The following is a 22431-nucleotide window of genomic DNA, read 5'->3' as shown; positions in this document are numbered from 1 at the left end:
ACAAAAAAAAACAAAACAACAAAAGAACAACCAAAACAATTAGTAAGACTGTTTTTGGATAGTTTTCACCCAGAAGTACCACAGCGTCACTATTAAAACCAATATCTGAGATTGTATGTTTAGCACAACCTCCTCCTCCAATGAAACATGACACGTGAATTTCCTCTTTCATTTTTGTGTAGGTGTGACTTTTGATGCTGATCGTCTTATCCTTTCTGCAGCCCCACTGCTTCCTGTTAAAGTCCACGCTAGCTGAAGTAAACTACACATCCCGGAGTGCTCCTGTTGACCCCTGCGGTCTGAATCTGTGTGAACTGGCGCTGAAGCTGGAGAGCGACCAGGCCGAGACTAGAGGCAGTGTGCTTTTGTTAAACCGGAGGAAGAGGGAGCTAGAGATTATTATGAAGAAGCCTGCACACCGGAGGGCGGCGAGAATTGAACATATCTGCCTGAAGCAGGGTTTTCACTAAACGCTTCGGTCCCTACATTGAGGAAGAGCCAAGCATTGGGATTGGGTAGCGACCAAATAGCGTAACACCCCCTCCTCCTCTCCGCTGAGAATTGCGTTAAAACGAAAAGGAAAAGGCCTGCGCTTTATCAGTACTATCGGATTATTTTTTTATTTTTTTTATTTTTTTCCCCAGTTGATTAAACGAGGAAACGTTGCTGGCTGGTGTATGTGTTTAGAATGGGACACGCTGAAGGTACTGACATTTCTTCTTCTTCTTTTTTTTTTTTTTTTTTTAATTTCCCTGCATCTCTCGACTCGGCTTTAAAATCTGTGTTGTCTCCCGTTTGGCGATAAGCGTGTTCGCCTTAGCTGTTGCCGCTGTTGATGCGTGCTGTTACGGACACATTTGGGTCGTAGCTTGCTTATTTTCAGCCACATTTCTCTCCAAACCGCCAGTGATGGAGGTATAATCACGCCAGACAATTTGATTTAAAGGGGCAAAGGCAGCCATATTGGCAAAGATACGTTAGCCTAGCCAACATTAGCTTTCCCTTTTCATCTTCGTCCATGTGTGATGGGCATAAAGGGCCAAACAATAAGTGGAAACGGGCGTCCATTGGTGCCAAAACACTCAGCGGTCGTTAACGGTCGCCTCCCGGTTTCGTGTTTGTTGTCTAACGGTTATTAACGGTTATATATTGCCAAGACAACCCGCGTTGGTGCCAAGTAGCTTGAGGCTAACATCGCAGAAAGCTCTTAAAGATCTTTCAGCGAAACATGTTTTTGTCTGCGCAGCCGTTTTTAAATAAAAGCACACAGGTGTATTAAAGGCTCACAGCGCTGGGTCTAACCCTAAAGACAAGATCACAGGTCGACGCGGGCTGCTGGTTGACCGTTAGATGACACCTTATGGGTGTTTACATCGCCGTTATCAACCGACCCCGGTGCTGGACAGCTTCGCAAATGAAAGCACAATCACTGGATTAGCGAGCGAGGGCTCCGCACTTTTATCCTGATGAATTAATTCATCATGGAGGATCTGAAAAGTGCAGCTATAAGAAGACACGCCGGGCACTGGGAGCTGCTCTTTGTTGTGGTTGTGGTAGGAGGCCACCATGTGCCGATGGAATAAAAACAGAAAACGTGAGAAGAGCCACTACACTGGTGATTAATGGCTGTTTTAAGAGGAGCCTGCAAAACTTCCTGCAAGTTCGAGCTGCCTGGGATGTGTTGTGTGTTTGTCCTGGTTTAGAAAGAGTTTGACCCTAACAGGTCCACGTCTTGTCCACTGGTGTCTAACATCCATAATCCATAAATAAACATGTGAGTTTATTAGTGTTCCAGTCATTTTTAACCATCACTTCTTCTGGGTTCCCCAGGCTAATAAAAGTTAGTTTCGTTATGATCAGCAGTTCTAACTAAACTCCAACTTAATATTTCCAAAAAACAAACCAATATTCACAGTGGAGAAACAGGAACTTGTGGTTTTTCTGGCACTTTTGTTTCAAATACCACTGAAGTGTTGATCAATAATATCAAAATCCAGTTGACCTACTAGCTGTTTGGTGTCATGTGTTTTATTAGGAGCAGAGGTTAGATATGAGAAATACTGTCTTCCCAGGATGCTGCCTCTTGTCACCTAATATCACTTCATAAAGCACATCGAGCACATTGTGATAGTGCTCTGGGCCCTAGAGAGCCTCCTGTCTACTGGCTGGCAAATTCTTTTGTTTGCAACACATGCACGTTACTGGTCAAAAGTTGGAGAACCCCTCCAGTTCTGCAGATTTTATTGAAATTGATGCAGTTCATTGACTCGTTGTAGGCGCACTCTGAAATCAAAGCACAGGACAAATACAGAGGTGCTCATAATTATACGTACCCCGGAAATACTGATGATATTTGAAACTGATCGCATGGAAAACTTTTTGTTATAAGGAACGCAGTCAGGTAGTGTCTTCAATAATTGCAATTGTCATGATTTTAAAAAGGCAGGCACAAGTTCAAGTATATTATTCAGAAAGTTCTTTCCTACGCTATTGCAGAAGTTCATCCAAATTTGTTGCACCTGTAGGTGGCTTTACTGTCACCCTGTCCAGTTCATCCCACACCAGCCCAATGGGGCCGAAGTCTGGAGACTGTGCTGTTGTGGCTTTCAAAGTTTTTGAAATCGTAAGGGCAGGTGCTATAGTACATTTGTGAGAGATGAGAGAGTGCATGTAGAGACAGGAAATACAGAGCACAATATGTCGCAAAAGGTCCTGGTGGGAATCAAACCACAATGTTACATTTATATGTTTTGCAAGATGTGTTTTTACCCCAACGGCACCAGGTTTCCCTGGTCCTACAGTGCTACCTAATCCTGTGACCCTGTTCCATGTTCAGAATATATTATCCCAGTCTGATACATATAAATATTCCAAAATAAATTTAAAGTATGTTAAATAAAATGACCACAGATCTTCTGACAGACAACAAACCAGGCTGGGTGTGGAGGTGTCAGTGCATCTCCAAGAAGTAGTAGTTTTCATGTTTCTAATGCCAAACCAGTTCTTCACGGTGTATCATTTCTTAGGGTCTCATAAATGATAAATTAGATGATCTTGAATAAGGTATAAGGTTCGTCTGTCTTATTTTTGAAAACACAACCTCCCTATATCTAATTTAATTGCATGTGTCCATGTCAACAGGTCCAGTCAAAGAAAAAGACAGTTAAGGATGCAGGAGCCCAACAATGGATTTCTCCTTCTCTTTCATGCAAGGGATCATGGGAAATACAATTCAGCAACCCCCTCAGCTCATTGACTCAGCCAACATCCGACAGGAAGGCACCTGCGACACCGGCAGCGACCCGGGCGAGGATGGTGGTCCCTCCTACGATGCTTCCCTGGATGCAGAGTTCTCTTACCCCCCGTCAGCTTCGGAGGACATGCAGCAGGTCTCCAATGGCTTCCCGCCCGGCCTGGGCATGTACGAGCCACAGGCTAAGTTTTCCCTGTACTCGCAGTTCCCCAACGGCTCCGCTAACGGCTATGGGGCCATACGGAGCTACGGAGAGCACGGCCTCATGCCAGGGGAGGGCACGGTCCTGAGAGGCCCAGGCCTCCAGGAGAGACCCTTATCTCCTGTGTCTCCTCCGCTGCCCACACATCACCCACACTTACATCATCACCATCATCATCACCCCCATCACCACCACCATGCACATCACTTTCACTCAAACCCACCTCACATACAAACCCACCCACACCCACAGAGTCCTCCACCACCACTGCCACCCTCACAGCACCACCTGCCCCAGACGCCTCACATCATGTCCCACACTCTGCCGCCCCCTCCTCCTTTACACCTGCCTTCCTCCAGTCCTCCTCCCTCCCTTGTGGACAGTACCCCCTCTTCTCAACCATCCCACGCCCCGTCCATAACCCCTGCAGGGGTGCTGAAGAAAACTAGCTCTCCAGAGATCAAGCTGAAGATCAAAAAGACGTATCAGAACGGTAAAGAGCTGTTTGAATCTGCACTGTGTGGAGACCTGCTGCAAGAGTTGCAGGTAATGCGTACATGTCCAACTTCTTAGCTTCTTCTGCTGACTTATTGATTTTATTTGTCTTCATCAATGAAACCTCTTGGCTTTGTTTTGCTCTGCACACTCATTTTTAGGACTACACTTGTCTGTGAAGATTCTCTGTCATTTAGGTGAAGTTATCTAGAGGTTGAGTCATAGCAACTGGACTTCAAGTTTTTAGGTCAAAACATTTCTCTCTTCATCCAAGTAGCTTCATCAGGGAAGCTAATTGAGTAGTGTAGTAGATGAGTAGTGAAATGTTTAGTGTAAAGTTTCTTTGCAGAAAAAGCAAAAATGAATAAAGTTACTGATGTCTTATCACCATTTTTTTTTTCATTTGATTTTCTGATGTTTAGAAGGAAACTCAGAAAAATGAGGCCACCCAGGTGCAGCGCAGGCATGAGAGGAAAAAGGAGAAGAGGAAAAAGAGCGCGAGGCTGCAGCTGCAGGTCCAGGAACAGAGTCTGGACCAGAGCCAAACACTGGCAGGTACCATGGGCCAGACAGAGGACACCCACGTCCAGCCCCAGCCAAGAGAAACATCCCCAGCCCAGACAGAGAAGCCTCAGAAGACTGTTATCAAAACTGAACCAAAGACGCCGAAGGCAAGCACAATGCTCTCAATAACGATTTAAATTCTTTAGTGAACATCCGCATCAGTGTCTGGATTTTGAAAGCAAAACTGTGACTTGTTCATTTTTGCGTTTAGGTTCCGAAGGTCCATCATCCATCTGTGATCCAAGAGACTGGATTCTGTAAGGAGTTTGTGATAGGAGATCTTGTGTGGTCCAAGGTAGGAACATATCCCTGGTGGCCCTGCATGGTCTCCTCTGACCCACAGATGAAGGTGCACACTCGCATCAACACCAGAGGTAAGAGAAATCTTAATCTCCCTGTTTATTTCCACTAAACGTAGGGATATTTAAGGATGGAAAACCTCAGTGTATTTTCCTGGGTTTTGCTGTTGCTGTGCAGGGCACAGGGAGTATCACGTCCAGTTCTTTGGCAGCGTTGCTGAGCGAGCATGGATCCATGAGAAGAGGATAGTCATGTACCAGGGGAAGCAACAGTTTGATGAGCTTCAGGCTGAGACTCTGCGCAAGACCACAAACCCTGTAGAGAGACACAAAGTATGTACCCACACATTGACTGATTTTTTTGTTTTGTTTTTTAGTTTCTATTAAAAATGGATCTTTAGGTGTGTTTTTGTTTATTTTATGGACCACTTCATTTATTTAGCCCACAATCACAAATGTACCTTTTGAGTTGAACAGGAGAAATGTGTGTTATAAAAATACAATTTTCAGTGCAAACACTTATGAATTCGGGTCTGTTGAAATAATAATTCTTACCTTTCTTCAGTTTTCTGTACGAATTCATTTTGTTTTGCACCTCATGGAATGCCCCCCGTGGGATTATAAAGTACTATAACAAAACACCAGTTTATAGTACAACTATTTCTTTTCCTCTGCTCCCATGACTAAGTCACCACATCTTTGAAAGACTTTTTTTTTTTTTTTTTCAAACAACCATTTCAGTCTTTGTGAGTCGTTCATATTTAGTTCACTTGTATCTTTTATGTCAGTGGGGTAAATTATGGTGGGCAGTATTCTCAGACAGGAAAAACAACAATTTCTGGATCTGTGGGTTCTTGTAAAATGTATGGGAAACCATCATGGGTACCAGTATCAATACATATTTGAGTAAACTGTTAATGATTCGACAGAGAGACTGGTTTTATTTTAAATTAACAATCATTTTTTGTATTGTTTTGATGTTTTCCTAACCAGTTACTGAAGCCTATCCCTCAGCGAGAGCGCACTCAGTGGGAAGTGGGTGTGGGCCACGCCGAGGATGCCTTCCTGATGACGCGGCAGGAGCGAATTGACAACTACACTTTCATCTATGTTGACCCGGACCCTAATGAAGCCCCGCCCAGCAAGAAGCCCAACATCAGATCTGAGAAACGAAACCGGCGCTCCAGCGGTTCAGTCAGTAAGAAGGAAGATGGAGCAGTGAAGTCACCAGACAGAGAGCAACCGCCACGGAGGCAGCTGCCACGCAGACAGTGCAGCATTTCAACCACAGACAACATGAACTCCCCGAGCTCAAATGAAGAGAAGAACCAGAGAGGGGACCAGCGTAGGCCCAGCTCCCCAAAACTGAACACTGGTTATGATGCACGAGCAGGGCAGGACTCACCGCCACCAGTCAGGGCCTGGAAAACCGCAGCTGCCAGAAAGCTGCTGCCTCTCTCCATCACCATGAAAAGGCTGAATGTGGAGATCACAAAGTGTGACTGGCCTCTCCTGCAGAAAAAGACTGTTCCCTCTCCAAAAAGAGAAAACGAGAAGGAGGAGCGAGTGGAAAGAGACACCAGGCAGCCTGACCTGGGATACTGCTCGCCTGAGGTTAGTGGTTTAACTCAGGCAAACAAAAATGTATACATGACAGAGTTATCCTGTGTAGTGATTCTCAAACTTTGCTTTCAGCAGGACAGCACAGCTAAACCTGAGCCTAGTCCAGAGGAGGAAGAAGATGGCGATGAAGGAGAGGAAGAGGGGGAGGAGAGGAGAGGCTCCCCAGCCAGTCGAAGGAGTGAAGAGGGAGGGATGCAGCAAACCTCCTCTCCTGGATCACACCACAGTAGTCCGCAAGGTTGGAAAGAGCAGCAGGCATGGTGTTTCTTTGAAGAATGACGCTTTACAGTCAGTAAATCATACAGCTCAATGTTTTCAGGTTCTCAGGAGAGGAAGCTGCAGCGGCGGTCAGTCAGGAGCAGGTCTGAGTCAGAGAGAGGAAGTGATCCCGTCCCTAAGAAGAAAACCAAAAAGGAACAGGTATCAGTTCAGTGCCATATGGTTAAGGTGTATACAATTGCAAAGTTACCAGTGTGATTCCTATTGGGTACTAGGTATGGTCAAAATATTAAAAAATGTGAAAATAAAAAATACAATTGGCTGCAGTTGATGCTGGCATGTTGCTGCAGAGGTAGAAGTGAAATGCAGTGCAGGGAACTTCAACTGGAGTAACAGATCCCTGAGTTTAAAGGCTTTGCCAAAACACTGCACAGAGGTTTGTAATATTAGGAGAGAGAACTTTACCACAAGTTTGTTACAGAAACATTTTTGTTCTACATTGAATCTGCTGCTAGTATAATTACACTGTTTGCTTTACGTCACATAGTGTGTTGTTGGGGTTGGGGCAGATTCAACTTTTTTGTTCCAGATAACCATGATTCTTCTGGGTTGGCATGACCGCTGCATCAACACAGTGGTATCATTGAATTACTAAGGAGGCTGCATTGTGTATTCATTATGTAGTGCTGATGTTTGGTCTGAACTAACTTGTGCTTGGATTAAAATGGCCATAATGAGTGAACCTCGTTGTTTAACCTCCTCACAGGCCGAGATGGCTCCTGAGACCACAATGAGGACAGGTTCACAAAAAGGTAGGAGATCCTTCTTTCATGCCTCTTGTCTGTGGTTGGACGTTCTTTATTTTTCAAGGTGAAATTAATCTTTTTTTGTGTGTGATCCCCCAGGAGCCAGTGAGATCTCAGATGCCTGCAAGCCCCTGAAGAAGAGGAGTAGAGCGTCAACAGATGTGGAGATGGCTTCTTCTCAGTACAGAGACACCTCTGATTCTGACTCCAGAGGCCTGAATGACCCACAGGTTGGCAAAGAAAACATTTGCAAAAATACACACAATGTACTGCATTTCTATTGCACACAAATTATGTATAAACAAACATCCAGAGGCAAAAGTTAGATTTTACCTACAGTATTTGCCTTTCTTGTGTGTTATGGTCCATAGTCCAAATAAACCTTCAGGCATCTGATCATTGCCTCATTTTGCCTCAGTTTAAGTTTGTATATTTGCATTTTCAATATCTTGCTGCCCTGATCACACAATGCACTAGAATATCCATGTAACTTGGAATACTGGTTGAACACAATGACTTAGCTTTGGTTTGTTTGTGCTTTTAAAGACACACATAAAACACACATGCTCCTTCTTGATCTAACAGGGTTTATTTGGGAAGAGTCTTGATAGTCCTGCAGCAGCAGATGCAGACGCTTCAGATACTCAGTCTGTGGACTCTGGTTTGTCCCGCCAGGACAGCAGCACCAGCAAGGGAGACACCGTCTGTCAGGTCAGTGCTGCTCTTCACGATTCACCTGTTTCATCTAATACCTTGCAGGTATTGAGTCGTGTGATGTTCTGACAGTCTTTCTCTCCGTGCTTTTGTGTGTGTGTGTAGATCTGCGAGGTGTATGGAGAGGGTTTGGTGGTGTGTGAAGGTGACTGCAGCAGACAGTTTCACCTGGAGTGTCTCGGCCTGACGTCCCTGCCTGAAGGCAGATTTACCTGCTTAGAATGTAGAAATGGTGAGCAAATCGGCGCCAATAAACTACATCTTCACTATCACAGCTGTTGTCCGTGGCTCTTTGCTATTGTGGACTCTGTCTTCATTTTCTAGGTAATCATCCTTGTTTTAGCTGTAAAACGGTGGGACGGGAGGTGATGCGTTGCTCTGTGTCAGGGTGTGGGTGTTACTACCATGAGGATTGTGTTCGTAAACTCCCGGGTACCACCAGTGGCCCGGGTGGAGGCTTCTGCTGCCCTCAGCACTTCTGCTCTACCTGCTGCCTGGAGAGAGACCTGCAAAGAGCCAGTAAAGGTAAAACCTCTTCTTTGTTTTTCAGCTTCTCTGATTTCCTGTTTGAGTCTGCAGCAGTAGCTGTTGGGGAAGTAAGTGTGTGCTGCATCAGCGAAGTGTGAAGAAGTTGCACGAACAACATACACATTCCTTTTACGTTATGTCTTAGGCTGATGTTATTGACCAGTAACAATAGGAAAAAAGGTGAAATTATGAGCACATAGGTCAGGGCTAAAATGAATGAATATGTAAGGAAGAAGTGTGAGAGTGCAAAATAAGAGCTTATATGTTTTTCTTGAGGGGAATTAGACTGAGAAGGAGATGACAAGTAGTGCTACTTGAGCTGGTTGACCTTGAGTCAATACCTGTCAGACTGTTTATTTACAGAGTTGCACATTGAGTCCAAATACTATCTGAATATAAAAAAAAAATTGAGCAGATAAAAGTTTAAAAACATCTTTGGTGACAGAATCATATTATTCAGTTATCAGCATAATGTCAACCATTATTAAGTGACTCGAATTAAAGTCACTGTGACTCACATGGTTACATTGAATATAATTCAGAGGAGCCAGTATAAGAGTGATCCTTTTTTAATATGATGTTATTAACACAGCACAGATAAGAGAACCATGCAGTTTCATTTAGTACTCACAACATAGTGTACACACATTCAGCCTTAAAACACAATAAAAAATGTTGCTGCAAACATCCATCTCCACCTCAAACTGAAGATCTTTATTTGAGTGAGGCTGAGGGCACCTGGAAGCTGCAGACCAGTGGAGAAAACTAAACTAATATACTGTCTGAGAAAGGGAATGGATGAATTGTGTTTGCCACAAAGTTCAGATGTCCTCTGGGTTAAAAATGAACAGGAAGATTTAATGTTTTTTTTGTGTCTGATTCTCTCCAAGTGCTACATAAAGATAAAAACAGACCTGGTAAACTAGTAAATGAAACCTAAAGCTCACATTTTGGCAACCTGAGTATTTTTACACAGAGATGAAGAGGAAATGACTAATTTTCTTAAAACCTTTCAAGGGTTTATCTCAAATAACATCCATCATTTCTGTTAAATATACTGCAAGAAGATAGAAGAAGATAGAACCCTAGAAGATAATAATTGTTGGTACTGAATTTGTTTCACAACTTTTATGGCTTCTGACTCCTTGTAAGAGGATGGTGTCTGTTTGCGACAGCAGTGTCACTGAAGAGAGATTTCCTCTTTAAAAATTTATTTCTGTAACAGAAATAATTTTTTTTTCTTCTTTACCACCTATTTATCTTGTGATGCTTCTTGGGGACCGCTGATCTAAAACACCGAGTGTGAATGATCAATGTGTAACTTCTTTTTGCATTTGTTTTTTGAAATCTTGATTGTCTAAGCCACCAAGAAAGCGCATGTTGTCATAAAATTTCCTTCTGATGTCCTTTAATTACAGCTGGAATCCATAAAGGAATCTGACCTAATTCATTCAAAGCCTGCAGTAACACGGAGAACTCTCTGTTCTCCACTGTGTCACAGCTAAATGATGTGTGAATAAGTGTGCATGGAAAACAACCCACTGAGTGTTTTTTCCTCCCCCCCTACTTGCCGTCCAGGTCGTCTGATGCGTTGTATCCGCTGTCCGCTGGCCTACCACATGGGAGACAGCTGTGTGGCGGCAGGCAGCGTCATCCTCACCCATCACATCATGATCTGCAGCAGCCACGGCAGCGCCAAGAGGAACGGCCTCCTCACTTCCCCTATCAATGTTGGCTGGTGCTTCATGTGTGCCAGAGGTAAGTTTTCACCACTGTGCACACTCTTAACAGCCTTCCTCTCCTATAGCTGTGACTCTAAACAGATGGGGCAGACAAATGCAGAAGTCCTTAATTTCACCACATTTGGGGATTTTGCCTCCTCTGGCCTTCGACTTTAGTCTCATGACAAACAGCAAGATCAGTTTTTCTTACTTGCACCTCACATTGGAGCATTAACAGGACCTGATGTGTAGAGGACCTTTGTGATTGTGGTTTATTTCTCTTTTTTTAAAGAATAGAACAGTTTTTGATATAGTCACAGCTGCAGTGACATCTAATGAGTGAAAACTCAAGCCTGAAACACTTTTTTACATTTTACATTTTGTGTTTGGCATTGTCGTTCATGAATATCAGTGCTGTGAAATGTAACGTTTGTTTTCCATCACAATACTAATACTATGAACAATCCAGGCCGGTACACTGCACTCCACTTAAAATATTGCCACTTTTCCTGGATGATGATCAGTGAGAAAACACAGAATTGACTATTTTTTAATGACCGGTTTACAGCTGATGTTTTGTCTATCAAAGAAGAAGAAGTTGAGTGCACTGTTTGGCCACTTTGTGTTGGGACCTACTTTCTTTTACTTGTTTCTTTTGTGTGTTATAACTCTGTGTGTGTGTGTGTGTGTGTGAGAGTGAGACTGTGTTTGTTCTTTCTCTTTTTGTGAATTCTGGGTAATTTCGAGTTTGACTGCGGCTCACCCCCGTCTCTTCCTGTGTGTCTTGTGTAGGGCTGTTAGTGCAAGACCTTACTGACACCATATTAAGTTCATATGCCTATAAGTCCCACTACCTTCTGACTGAGTCAAATCGTGCTGAGTTGAAATTACCTATGATTCCCTCTCCTTCGTCAGCTACCAAAAAGAATGTTGGGAAAGGTAACTGAACCGTTTTTATCTTTCTCCTTTGTCCCACTGGTCTGTGTCTGTGTTGTGCCTGCTCCCAGTCTGATTTCCGTTTCCCCTTTGTATGCATCTTTCATTTCAAATCCCTGTGGTGCAAAGTCAATTAACTGGTTAAGCATCCAGTTAATTTTAATGCAGTGTCATAAAGTAACCCCAGCGATGATCCCTAACACATTAACAGGCAACAGCCTCGTACAAGAACGCTTTTTTCTCATCCCAAACCGCTCTCTTCTGGGCCTATGAAAAATCAGATACATTTTTATAAACAGGCCTTTTTCACAGACATTTTGACATGTCACAGTAGGTAAAGTGCAGGTTGTCATAACAAATTTATTCAATTTAAGCTACTTCAATTTCAGGGTCCTGGTACTGTTCATGTGGCTCACTCTCACAGTACTATGACTCTCTGGGACACTTAAACAGAACAGTGCCATATTGAGAGTTATTAGTTGAACCTGTGCTGGTCCTATTATGGCATTTAAAAATGAATTTCAGATAATTGATTCACCAGAAATCACTTTGTAGGGTTATATGTATCTGTTCTGCTTCATTTGTATCAATGGAAAAGCTCAGTCCTGCTGTCTGAAGTCAGCAGAGAAAAGGAAAGAGATGTCATGATTTAAAAAAGTGAAAAAATGTAAGACAAACAGACAAATCTGTTCGTTTTAGTTCTTGTGCGAGGCCCATTGTGAGATTGGTTTGTGCCCTGCATGAACAGTCAGTCTGGTTATGTATCAGTATACATAAGATACTACTACTATAATTATGTTGTAAAAATATAAATTAAATATTATTTCAATAAATAAAAAAATATCTTCTGGGGAAATGTAATTGATCATTAAACCTCTAGTAGTTAAACTACTGTACGACGCCTGGACACAGGATGCTCCGGACTAGTCCAGGTTCTGTCTGTGGTTTGTGGAGCTTATCACTGATGGAAGTGCACTGCTTCTCTGCTTCAGCACTCTGGGCTTGTTTTTAATTTGAAAGGTCTTGTTCAGCCCCATGTCTGCAAGTTTTTATTTTTCACTGAAATTTTCTGAGGAAATATTTTTTTTGGCTCACCTCAGTTTGTTTCTTTGACTTGCCTTGGATGGAATATGATCCCAATTAGCCATAGATTTGTGAAATGAATTCTTTTAAAGTTGTGATATTAGTTCCATGTTTCATTAAAGAAAAAACATTTTACAAATTTCCCAAATTCTAAAACTATATGATTCCATGCAAGCTGGTCTGTGCAATATGTGTGATGGGAAAAGCTTGCTTTAATGGCAGGACTGCATGCCTGCTTTTTGCCAGTAATTTGTTATTTGAGTGTAACCCTGATTTGCTGGCTGATTTTATTCCTGTGCTGCCGCATGTATTTCTCATAGACTGGTCTTGGTACACTGCTCTGAATCTGATTGCCAGACATGCTGTAACTGCTACAGTAAATGCTGTTACTGACCTAAGAGCTCCATGCAAGGATTTTCAACCATTTTCAGTCCTTTACATGCAGCCTTCACTCAAGCTAAAAGCTCCTGGACTTGCTTTTCCCTTTCAGAATAAAGGCCAGATGTTATTCAAGTAGCTTTAAAGTAAATTTTTATATTGATTTTTGTTTGCTCAGTGTTGACAAACCATGATTTGATGCTGTATTCATAGAATTATCAGCTTATACTTTTGTAGGCTTGTCTGCAAATGAGATTCAGAGTTTGTCCAGGTTTTAAGGTGCATCACCTAATCATACACTCCTCCTCTCTTTGCATACCCATTTCCCACAACGCATGTACACACATACACATACATGTACTTCCATACAAATGTAGGAGGCAAGTTGCTGTGCTGCGACTCATGCCCAGCTTCCTTCCACCCGGAGTGTCTGGAGATGGAGATGCCAGAGGGTGCGTGGTCCTGCAGTGATTGCAGGGCAGGGAAGAAACCTCACTACAAACAAATTGTCTGGGTCAAACTGGGCAACTACAGGTACGCAGGGACCCCTGATAATAGACTGCTGAGGTTTCTGCAACTGTCATTTTATGGTATGGTTACATTTAAGTCTTGGGATGTTCTATATTTTCCCTGTTACCAAAAAATCCCACGAAAAGACCCAAACTATCCATGAATTGGTCTGTGAAACAAACAAGAATTGCTTGTGTAAACAAATTCCTTATTCCTCTGTGCTCTAGACCTCAATAAGTTGTTCTAGGTGACATGTTGCATTACAATGAACATGGGCACTGCAGTTTATTTTGGGTCCACTCCAAAAATTAAACCTGCTGTCATAAATGAAGATTCCTGTCTTCAGTATTAGAATTACAGAGGAGGCTCAGGACATACTAACATGTTGTAGCCTTTGGTCTTCTCACAGCATTAGCACTAAAAAAATATAAAATATCACATAAAAATATAAAATATTTAATAATTGTGCTGCAATTTATAGTCAGCCACTGTTCTACCTAATGTGGTAATGGGAAACAAATAATGTCCCTTTCATTTAAAAACAGCATTTTGATTGGTCAAGCATGTAGATCTTTTTGGACAGAGTTCAAGCAAAGAGTTTTAGGTTGTGTGTTTTATCACTTTGCCACACACCTGTCTGTCTCATTGGACAATGTGCGCCCTGTTCACTGGCAGATGGTGGCCAGCTGAAATCTGCAATCCTCGCTTGGTGCCATCAAACATTCAGAGCCTTCGCCACGATATCGGTGACTTCCCTGTCTTCTTCTTTGGCTCTCATGACTACTACTGGATCAACCAGGGCCGCGTCTTCCCATATGTGGAGAATGACAAGAACTTTGTCACGGGTCAGATCAACATTAATAAAACCTTCAAGAAAGGTAATTTCTTCTAGAATGTTTGCTCCTACTGCAAATCTGTTATGATTTCATCCTGTAAAACGGAACGATGGATGGATTTGTGAGGTACTTTGTTGTTGGTGTGTTTTAGCTCTGGAAGAAGCAGCTCGGCGGTTTCAGGAGCTTAAGGCACAGAGGGAGAGCAGGGAGGCTCTAGAGCAAGAACGAAACTCTCGCAAACCTCCACCCTACAAATTCATTAAGGTTATTTCAGTCACTTTAATACCTATTCTAAGACGAACCGTGTAGCTTGAAGTTATTTTCAATACATCCTCAGTGTTTTTACTTATTCTTTCTGATTTCCTGTGTCAGTCCAATAAACCAGTGGGGAAAGTGCAAATGCACATTGCTGACTTGTCAGAAATCCCACGATGCAACTGCAAACCAACAGATGAGCATCCGTGCAGCATCGACTCCCAGTGTCTCAACCGCATGCTGCAGTACGAGTGTCACCCACAGGTCTGTGTGTATATTTATTCTTTGTTTGGCTACACCAGTGAGAACATCATGAGAGCTCGCACCTCTGAACCTCTTACCTTTTAATGTTGTTGTCAGGTGTGTCCTGCAGGAGAACTCTGTGAGAACCAGTGTTTCACCAAACAGCTGTATGCAGAGACAGAAGTGATAAAGACAGAGGGCCGTGGCTGGGGCCTCAGGACCAACCAGGCTCTCAGGAAGGTCGGTGTTGATGGCCAAACCTGTCACCCAAAACAACATGTCACTGTTATTCCTTCTTGTGGTGGTAGGGGGTCAAGGTTTTCTTTGGTTTGATGTGTTGGTAATTGTAGGAGTTAAGGTTTGCATGGAGTCAAAAACACCTTAGGGGCAGTTGGACCACTGACAAGAATGAAAAGGTGACTGGACAAAAATATCTGTCTATAATGATTCAGGGCTCAGAACAACCATCTTTTTGCTAAGCGACAAATTTTAAAAGAACAACCTGTTATTAGAAATTGCTGTGGACCCAGAATAGAAGAATATCAACAAAGTAACTTTGATGAAAAGTCACAACATTCAGTTTTCATCAACACGGTTGCAGTTTCAGATTTGAGCTCACGTGAGATCAAATGTCAGTGAGAATGATCCAACCCAAACTCATCCAGTTCTTAATATTTCAGACATTTCTCAACATGTCATTTTTTCTTTTATGATGATGGACGTGTGATAAATGTGGATGACCCTTACAAAACCCTGTGCTTCATTTGGCTTTCTCTTTAAATTACAGATTCATGAGCTCTGAAATACATGCACCCTTGACATTGATTCCTGAGGACTTTATTTTTGTTAAAATGTGTGTGTGTGTGTGTGTGTGTGTGTGTGTGTGTGTGTGTGTGTGTGTGTGTGTGTTCGTGTTCCCAGGGTGACTTTGTGAACGAGTACGTGGGCGAGGTGATAGACTCTGAGGAGTGCCAACAGCGAATCAAACGCGCCCATGAAAATCATGTGACTAACTTCTACATGCTCACCCTAACCAAGGTAGCGTCATTGACACTGATAAACATTGAAATGTTGGTCAGAGGAGAGACTGCCACTTGTTTCTTAATGCCCATTTTTCCTGCTAGGATCGCGTGATAGACGCTGGCCCAAAAGGAAACTTTTCCCGATTTGTGAACCACAGCTGCAGCCCAAACTGTGAAACCCAGAAGTGGACGGTAAATGGAGATGTACGGATCGGGCTTTTTGCCCTCTGTGATATTGAGGCTGGTGAGTTCACGTGGATGTGACATGGCCCACATGCTTTTATACAGTATTTTGTGATACAATCCTCCATATCACTTTTTATGTAGTTAAGGCAAATGATGTGTTTGATGTTATTCTTGTCTCATGTGTGTCTGCAGGCACAGAGCTGACGTTCAATTACAACCTTCACTGTGTGGGCAACAGGAGAACGTCCTGTCACTGCGGGTCAGAGAACTGCTCCGGGTTCCTTGGGGTGCAGCCAACAGTGAGAATTTTCACCTCTCAACATCAGTCCAGTTTTACAGTACTACCAATCCTGACTTTGTTTTTGATACAGTTTCATCTTTTTGTCATGTTTCCTCCAGAGTGCTGTGGTGATGGAGAAGGAGGAGAAGGCCAGGAACGCCAAGCTGAAGCCGAAGAAGCGGAAGCTGCGGCCAGAGGGAAAACACACGCACGAGTATTTCTGTTTTTGCTGTGGAGAAGGAGGGGAGCTGGTGATGTGTGACAGGAAGGACTGTCCGAAAGCTTATCACCTGCTGTGTCTCAACCTCACCAAGCCACCATACGGTAATGACAAAATGAATGAATACACAATTTCAAAACTTTTGCTCGCAATTAAAATTTCCATGTACACCGCAGCTGATTTGAGTCACTGCTCTGCTATCTGTCTCCAACATGACCCCCTTTCCCACCTGCAGGACGCTGGGAATGTCCTTGGCATGACTGCAGTGTTTGTGGCGCAGCGGCCTCATCTCTGTGTGACTTCTGCCCACGCTCGTTCTGCCAAGATCACGGGGCTGGAGCTCTCTCTGCCTCCTCTCTAGAAGGACGCCCTTGTTGCTCCAGTCACAACCCACTCAGTCCCCTTTGCTCCAACTCTAGCTCGAATGAGCTGCACCGCTCTGCCCCAAGTCCCGTGAGAGTCAAAGAGGAGCCTGAGACGGAGCTGGGCCAAGAGTCCTCTGAGTGACGCCGCAGCTCCGTTAATACCTCGTTCCCTACAAAGTGCACTTCTGTTGGCTTTCTGGGCTTCGATGCATCTCTGATCTGACGTAGTGCACTACAAAAGGGAATATAGTCTTTCTGACCAATGCGGTGGCCACTGTTCAGAGCCAAGACTGATCACTGCAGAGCGACCTGAGTGTTGGCAGGGGAAGTGACTAGGCGTCATAGTGCGCCATTTTCCCTCCTCTCTTACCATGTAACACCACCAGTAACACTTTCTACAGCTCGCCTGCACCCATAGGAGAGCCCAGACCACCACCTCTTTATTTTTACCTAATTTTTACATCTGTGGAAATTTTAAGTGTTGTCACGTTGTCTGTTAGCAGCACTTTGAAGAGCTGATTTGGTGAGGTGGAGGAAGAGAGGGAGGAAGAGCAGAAGAACCTCTCCACCACCACGCTGCTCCTCTCCTTGTTTACCTGCTGTAAACTGTGGTTGGCATCACAGACATAGGATGGCTCTACGGAGGCGAGCCAGCCCTTCTCCATCACTCCTGATGCAGTCTGTCATCGTATTTATCTCTTCTTCTTGGAGAAAGGCAGAGAGGAGTTACAGATTTTTGTGCAATTTTTTTCAGGACCACACTACATTCCAACCTTCCTTAAACATGGTTTTAATATACTTATGGTATAGATGAATATAATTATATACAGTATCTATGTTTGTTAATGTTTACAGACAGATTCTCTCACTTCATCTTGGTGAGTGGTGTATTATGTTCGTTTGTTTAGGTGTTAAGCATTACGCAGACCTCCTTGTGAAAATAGTCCTATTAAGGTGAAATATAATGGTATATAGTGTAATGGTATGACATTACAGAAGTACTTGTGATTTTCATATTGCCAGTCTCACTCACTATTGTGTAAATAATTGGCTCATAATATTGTAAAGTACTTAAAGATCAGGAGAGACAAAGCCTCGCCTCTCTGGCCGTTCCTGGAAGAAGAAAATGCTTTTTTTTTTTTTTTAAACAAGAAGACATTTTTTAGTTTCTTTTTCCAGCAAAGGTTCTGTTCCCACATTGCTTCCAAACAGTTACTGTTATTTGTATTGTAGATGGAGAGGCCCAGCTTATGATCACTGGTGCTGTCTTAAAGTATTGTTAACCAGCCTTAAGTTTGATTCTGGCTATAGTAACTACTGCCCAGATTGAATCCATTTCAGTAATGTTGTGTACTGTGACGCTTCGATGCTTTTTATTTTTTAGGTTTTTTTTTTGTTTTGCCAAACTTTTCTGAAAAGCACTTTCACACAGCTTCACACAATTTAGCTAGGTTATACATAAACAGAAATGTGTATTAAAAGAACATATGAAAAGTGTTTCAAAATCGATACCTCTTGTAGTAAAGTTGGAATTTAAACTGTGTTGTAACTTTTTTCTTCTCAGTCAGAAATGTGCTGGCTGTGGTTTTTTGTTTTGTTTTTTGATTTCTCTTTTTTCTTTTTCTCTTTTTTTTTTTGGCATAAGTAGGAATGACTGTCAGTCTGGCTTTGTACAAAAAAAATCCTTAATGCCCTCAAGAGGCATTTCTTCATTTTCCATCGGGAAAACATTCTCAAGACTGGGCTTTAGATAAAGACATAACAGTATAACAACAGTTCAGTAAAATGTACAAACTTCTGTACAGTGTTTTTAATCCCTCATCTGTCAAATCTGAATTTTTTGTAATTATTGCACCACATTTTATACCAATTTCTTTTTCAAACACCAGTACAGTAATCCGTCTCCCCCTCCACCACAGTGTAAGTGAAATAGACTATTTAAAAAAATCTTGGGGAGCTTTACATAATATCTATCTTGTTATTGCATTTGTTTGGTTTTTTACATTTGGTGTAATGATTCCACATTTGGTAACAGCTGCTGCCTCTGTATCGTGACTCACTGAAAGTGGTGTTGAAAGCAGTGTGAAGCCGTTTGCTATTGGAATGTAAAGCTTCTGTTTCAGAGCAGTTCTTGTTTTAACCTGAACTCAAAGCATCACAGGAGGAAGCTTTTCTGTAATCAAGCATCACACTTTTGCTTGTGATTTTTTTTTTTTTTTTTTGGTTACATGCCTGTTTGTTTTTGCCACTAAAGATGTTGTTTATTTTGGTATTATTTGTTATTATTTTAATGGTAGTGTTTGGTTGGTTTCTTTGACTGTAAAGATTATATGCACTCAGCTGCCATGTGATTAGGTACACCTAGCTAACACTAATGCAGTCTAATGCCAGGGTCCTCTAATACAGCCTTGATGTATGCAGTGTTAAGGTGTAAATCCTTCTGTGTGGTCATGTTGAAGGCTGTAGTTTGTGGTGTTGTAATGCACTATATTGATAAAATAATGGCTAAATAATAGAAACACCATTCCCTGGAAGACAATACAGCACCACCTACTACATTGTTAAACCAACACCTCTTTTAAACAAAACCTGAACATTATCACCTTCATGAAAGAGAAACTGTTTTATTAGACTGCATTAGCTTTGGGTAGGTGTACCCAATAAACTGGCAACTGAGTGTAAATCATGAGGAAAAACCCTGAAGAAAGAGAAGAATTGAATGCAGAAAAGTAAGAGTGGTCCTCAAATTTCTTCAAGAAGTGAAATTTTGTTAAAAATATTTCCAAATTACATTTATTCATTCTTCAGACAAATCGATTGATCGTGAAGATGGTGGTGTGAGAGGCAGTGTCACACACAGACACAGACAGGCAAAAACCGAACAGCTAGTTTCTCAGTGTGTGTGTGTGTGCCCACTTTTCAGGTTGCAGCATCACATTTGTGCCAGTTGTACATTTGGTTGTCAAACCTACAGTGAAATTACAAAGTCATCATGTCCAGTCACATGTAAAACACAGATTTTAGGTGAGAACAGAGACAGTTGATCTCATCAGCAGATTAATTTAAAAAGGGCCTTCCAGCATCAAACTCTGCACATATGCCAGTCTGTATAGTGGAGGTCAAACACTGAAGTAAAGTAACAATAAGCTTTTTGAGTGGAAATACTAATACTACTACTTTAAAATACTGAAAATGAACACAAATATAGGTATTCAATCACATTAAAAAGCTCAAATTTAGACACTTCAGTTTTCTCACTTCTCTGCATTCAACATCTCTACCTCTACTTTTTCTTTCTATTATCAGTGCATTGACCCTTTTAAGATGACTTTTTTCACGTGTTTCTGTTCATTCTTGAAAACAGACTAGACTTGCTGATTTCCTTACAACTCCTCACTGCTCCCAAATTTTAATTATTCATTATCAGGTAGGTGCATAATTAATGCACTTTTTTATTTACATACACAAAATGGGCTGTGTATCTAAACTTGAATTTTTTTATTTATTATTTTTTTCTCTAAAGATAGGATTCAGACGTACGATTATCAGACCGAAGACATCTTTGACTCTAGTGTTTAGCGTCAGAAAAAAAAAATGTCTGATGACTTCTGAAGATATAATGATCTTAAAGCCTTTTTTCTTTTTCCCTTTCAAGGTGACTGTTGTTCAGAAAAATGCATGCTTCCAACATCAGACACTGGTTTAATCTACTTCTGTTATCAGGTGTAGAGTCTTTAAATGCTTAATTTTAATGCCAATGGTTTGTTTTTCTTAGAATATTTTTTTTTGTTACCATATTGCACAGAGATTCTGCAAAACCGAACAGCCTTTATTTTTTCTGCAACTGTATTTGCATGGTCATGAATTACGTTGTGCCAGTATGTCTTCTTCTGCCCTTCTCAGCTGATAGAGCATCAGTATTATGTACTCCTAATTTATGTGTCCCATGTGTGCAGCTTTTCATTTACTTAATATCTGATATATGTGTTTTGTTGGTTTACTATCAGTGTAGTTCTCATGTTTTTATTTTTGAGAAAACAGCATGTCCATTCTCATTTAAGTGACCCTTAAATGCACCTGAGGAGGATTTTTCTGAGTGTCCAAGAATTTGCCAATTATTATTTTTTTTTATATATATATATATATATTTCAGATTGACCACCCACTGCCTGTTTGTCAAAGGGTATGGTTTTAGTTTACTGTGACATCTTTTTGGTTTTGTACAATGTTGCCAACTGTTATTCATTTTTTAATTGACATGCTGTCAGAGGAGAAATAGTGTTGGAATAAATAAATAAATTCACCCTCATATGCACTCGTCATCTCTTTTTACTTGTAGTAAAATTGCTTACAGTAACTCTAACTGGGGTCATATGTATCTCTTTTGGTGTTGCTTTGAATAAAAACGTGGATGAACACAAAATACCATGTTGATTACTGTTCAACCTGTGTTACTGCATACTGCATATTGTTGAAGAACTTGTAAATAGTTTGCATTGAACTTGCATAGAATCATGTTACTGTGGCGTGCTCTTTTTGCCTGTACAATTCTGCTTCTAAATGTGTGTGACTGTTGAGACGACGCTCTTTTTGTACATGACTGTCTTTTATTTGAGAATATTGATTCTGTCCTTTTTCATTCTAAAGTTGAGTTTGAAGAGTTCAGACATGCCTGAAGTTTGACTTTAATAAAGCTGTACTCTGTCTCAGTGAAGCGCTCTTGCTCTGTGTATTTTTTTTTAGGTTTGATGATTTGGTTTTAAACAACAGTGAACCAGATAACTTGCACTTTGACCTTGTTTAACAGCCAGATCCAATCACATGACAGAGTAAAACTGTTAAAATAAATTTGTGTCAAAAATGAAACAGTATCTTTTCTCTTAATATTTTACATATTTGTTTTCCTGTTTAATAATAATTTATTTGCACAATTGACAGAAGCATTTACATTTTACATATTAACAAAAAATCCTTCTTAATTATGATTTGATGCCTTTCTTTATAATATCTGACAGTAAACTATATTTTTGAGTGTGAACAGACATGTTCCAGTATTTTCTGACATTTTTTACACAAGGTTGGTAATTTGATAAATAATATATATTAACTTCAGTCGAAATAAACCATTCAATCATTATTAAGAGTATTGGTATAGCAATGGTGAAGGAATTTCATTTATCTTTTACCTGAACTGTAAACACGTGGCCATGCATTAACTATCTGCTTGCCTCCATTGTTATCTGGCACCTGCATTTGATTTGTTTTATAAACCTCAGCCACAGCCCAGTTGTCTATGAATTGCTGAGAGCATCAGTGGACCTTCAGTGGACCTACTGTGTCCATATTTCACAGAATAATCAATAAAGTTTTAAAAGTTCATTGTTCCTGCTGCAAAATAATACAGTTAAATTCACAAAATCTACTTATTACTAAGAAAAATTGTCCCAGAGAATAACAATAGAGCAAAGATACCATCACTAATCATTGTGGTTTTAATGTCCATGGCTCTCTCTGAGGTGACGTGGCCTCTAGTGAATATATAGCCCATGTCAGGACAGACAAAATAAGTGCATGCTGTTTCCGGTTTATAAAGCGCTACGAAAACCCCAAATTTGAATCTTTCAAATTCAAAATCCTCTGTTTTTTTCAGGTTATTCACCTCTACGTGTCATTATTGTTATAGTAGACATGCA

At 41.4% G+C, this 22431-nt stretch overlaps 1 protein-coding gene across 3 annotated transcripts; it reads left to right on the top strand.

Moving 5' to 3' along the window:
* The first annotated feature begins 262 nt into the window (after nucleotides 1–262).
* nsd3 (nuclear receptor binding SET domain protein 3) lies at nucleotides 263–21452 on the top strand. 3 transcript variants are annotated; one of them, XM_026321537.1, is made up of 25 exons: nucleotides 263–704; nucleotides 3142–4001; nucleotides 4373–4621; nucleotides 4726–4888; nucleotides 4992–5146; nucleotides 5807–6427; nucleotides 6512–6674; nucleotides 6756–6856; nucleotides 7422–7467; nucleotides 7561–7691; nucleotides 8047–8172; nucleotides 8281–8407; nucleotides 8500–8700; nucleotides 10282–10461; nucleotides 11217–11363; nucleotides 13199–13355; nucleotides 14007–14209; nucleotides 14319–14431; nucleotides 14540–14686; nucleotides 14783–14905; nucleotides 15587–15703; nucleotides 15790–15931; nucleotides 16066–16172; nucleotides 16273–16477; nucleotides 16609–21452. In XM_026321537.1, exons 2-25 carry the CDS (start codon nucleotides 3186–3188, stop codon nucleotides 16878–16880), a joined length of 4812 nt encoding a protein of 1603 aa, XP_026177322.1. In that variant the 5' UTR covers nucleotides 263–704; nucleotides 3142–3185; the 3' UTR covers nucleotides 16881–21452. The 3 variants fall into 3 exon arrangements, with proteins under 3 accessions (XP_026177322.1, XP_026177321.1, XP_026177323.1); XM_026321536.1 differs by having other exon boundaries at nucleotides 6509–6674; XM_026321538.1 differs by lacking the exon at nucleotides 11217–11363 and having other exon boundaries at nucleotides 6509–6674.
* The last annotated feature ends 979 nt before the right edge of the window (nucleotides 21453–22431 follow it).

The sequence above is a fragment of the Mastacembelus armatus genome, chromosome 9 (assembly GCF_900324485.2).
Source record: "Mastacembelus armatus chromosome 9, fMasArm1.2, whole genome shotgun sequence".
Classification (NCBI taxonomy): Eukaryota; Metazoa; Chordata; class Actinopteri; order Synbranchiformes; family Mastacembelidae; genus Mastacembelus; species Mastacembelus armatus.
This window is presented reverse-complemented; position numbering and strand designations above follow the sequence as displayed.

Bases quoted from the DNA above. Each gene is read 5' to 3' on its own strand.
- nsd3 (XM_026321536.1), top strand. From the start codon at position 3,186: ATGGATTTCTCCTTCTCTTTCATGCAAGGGATCATGGGAAATACAATT. The intron at 6,428-6,508 runs GTTAGTGGTTTA...CTTTGCTTTCAG, and splicing joins TGGGATACTGCTCGCCTGAG to CAGGACAGCACAGCTAAACC. The intron at 7,468-7,560 runs GTAGGAGATCCT...GTGATCCCCCAG, and splicing joins GAGGACAGGTTCACAAAAAG to GAGCCAGTGAGATCTCAGAT.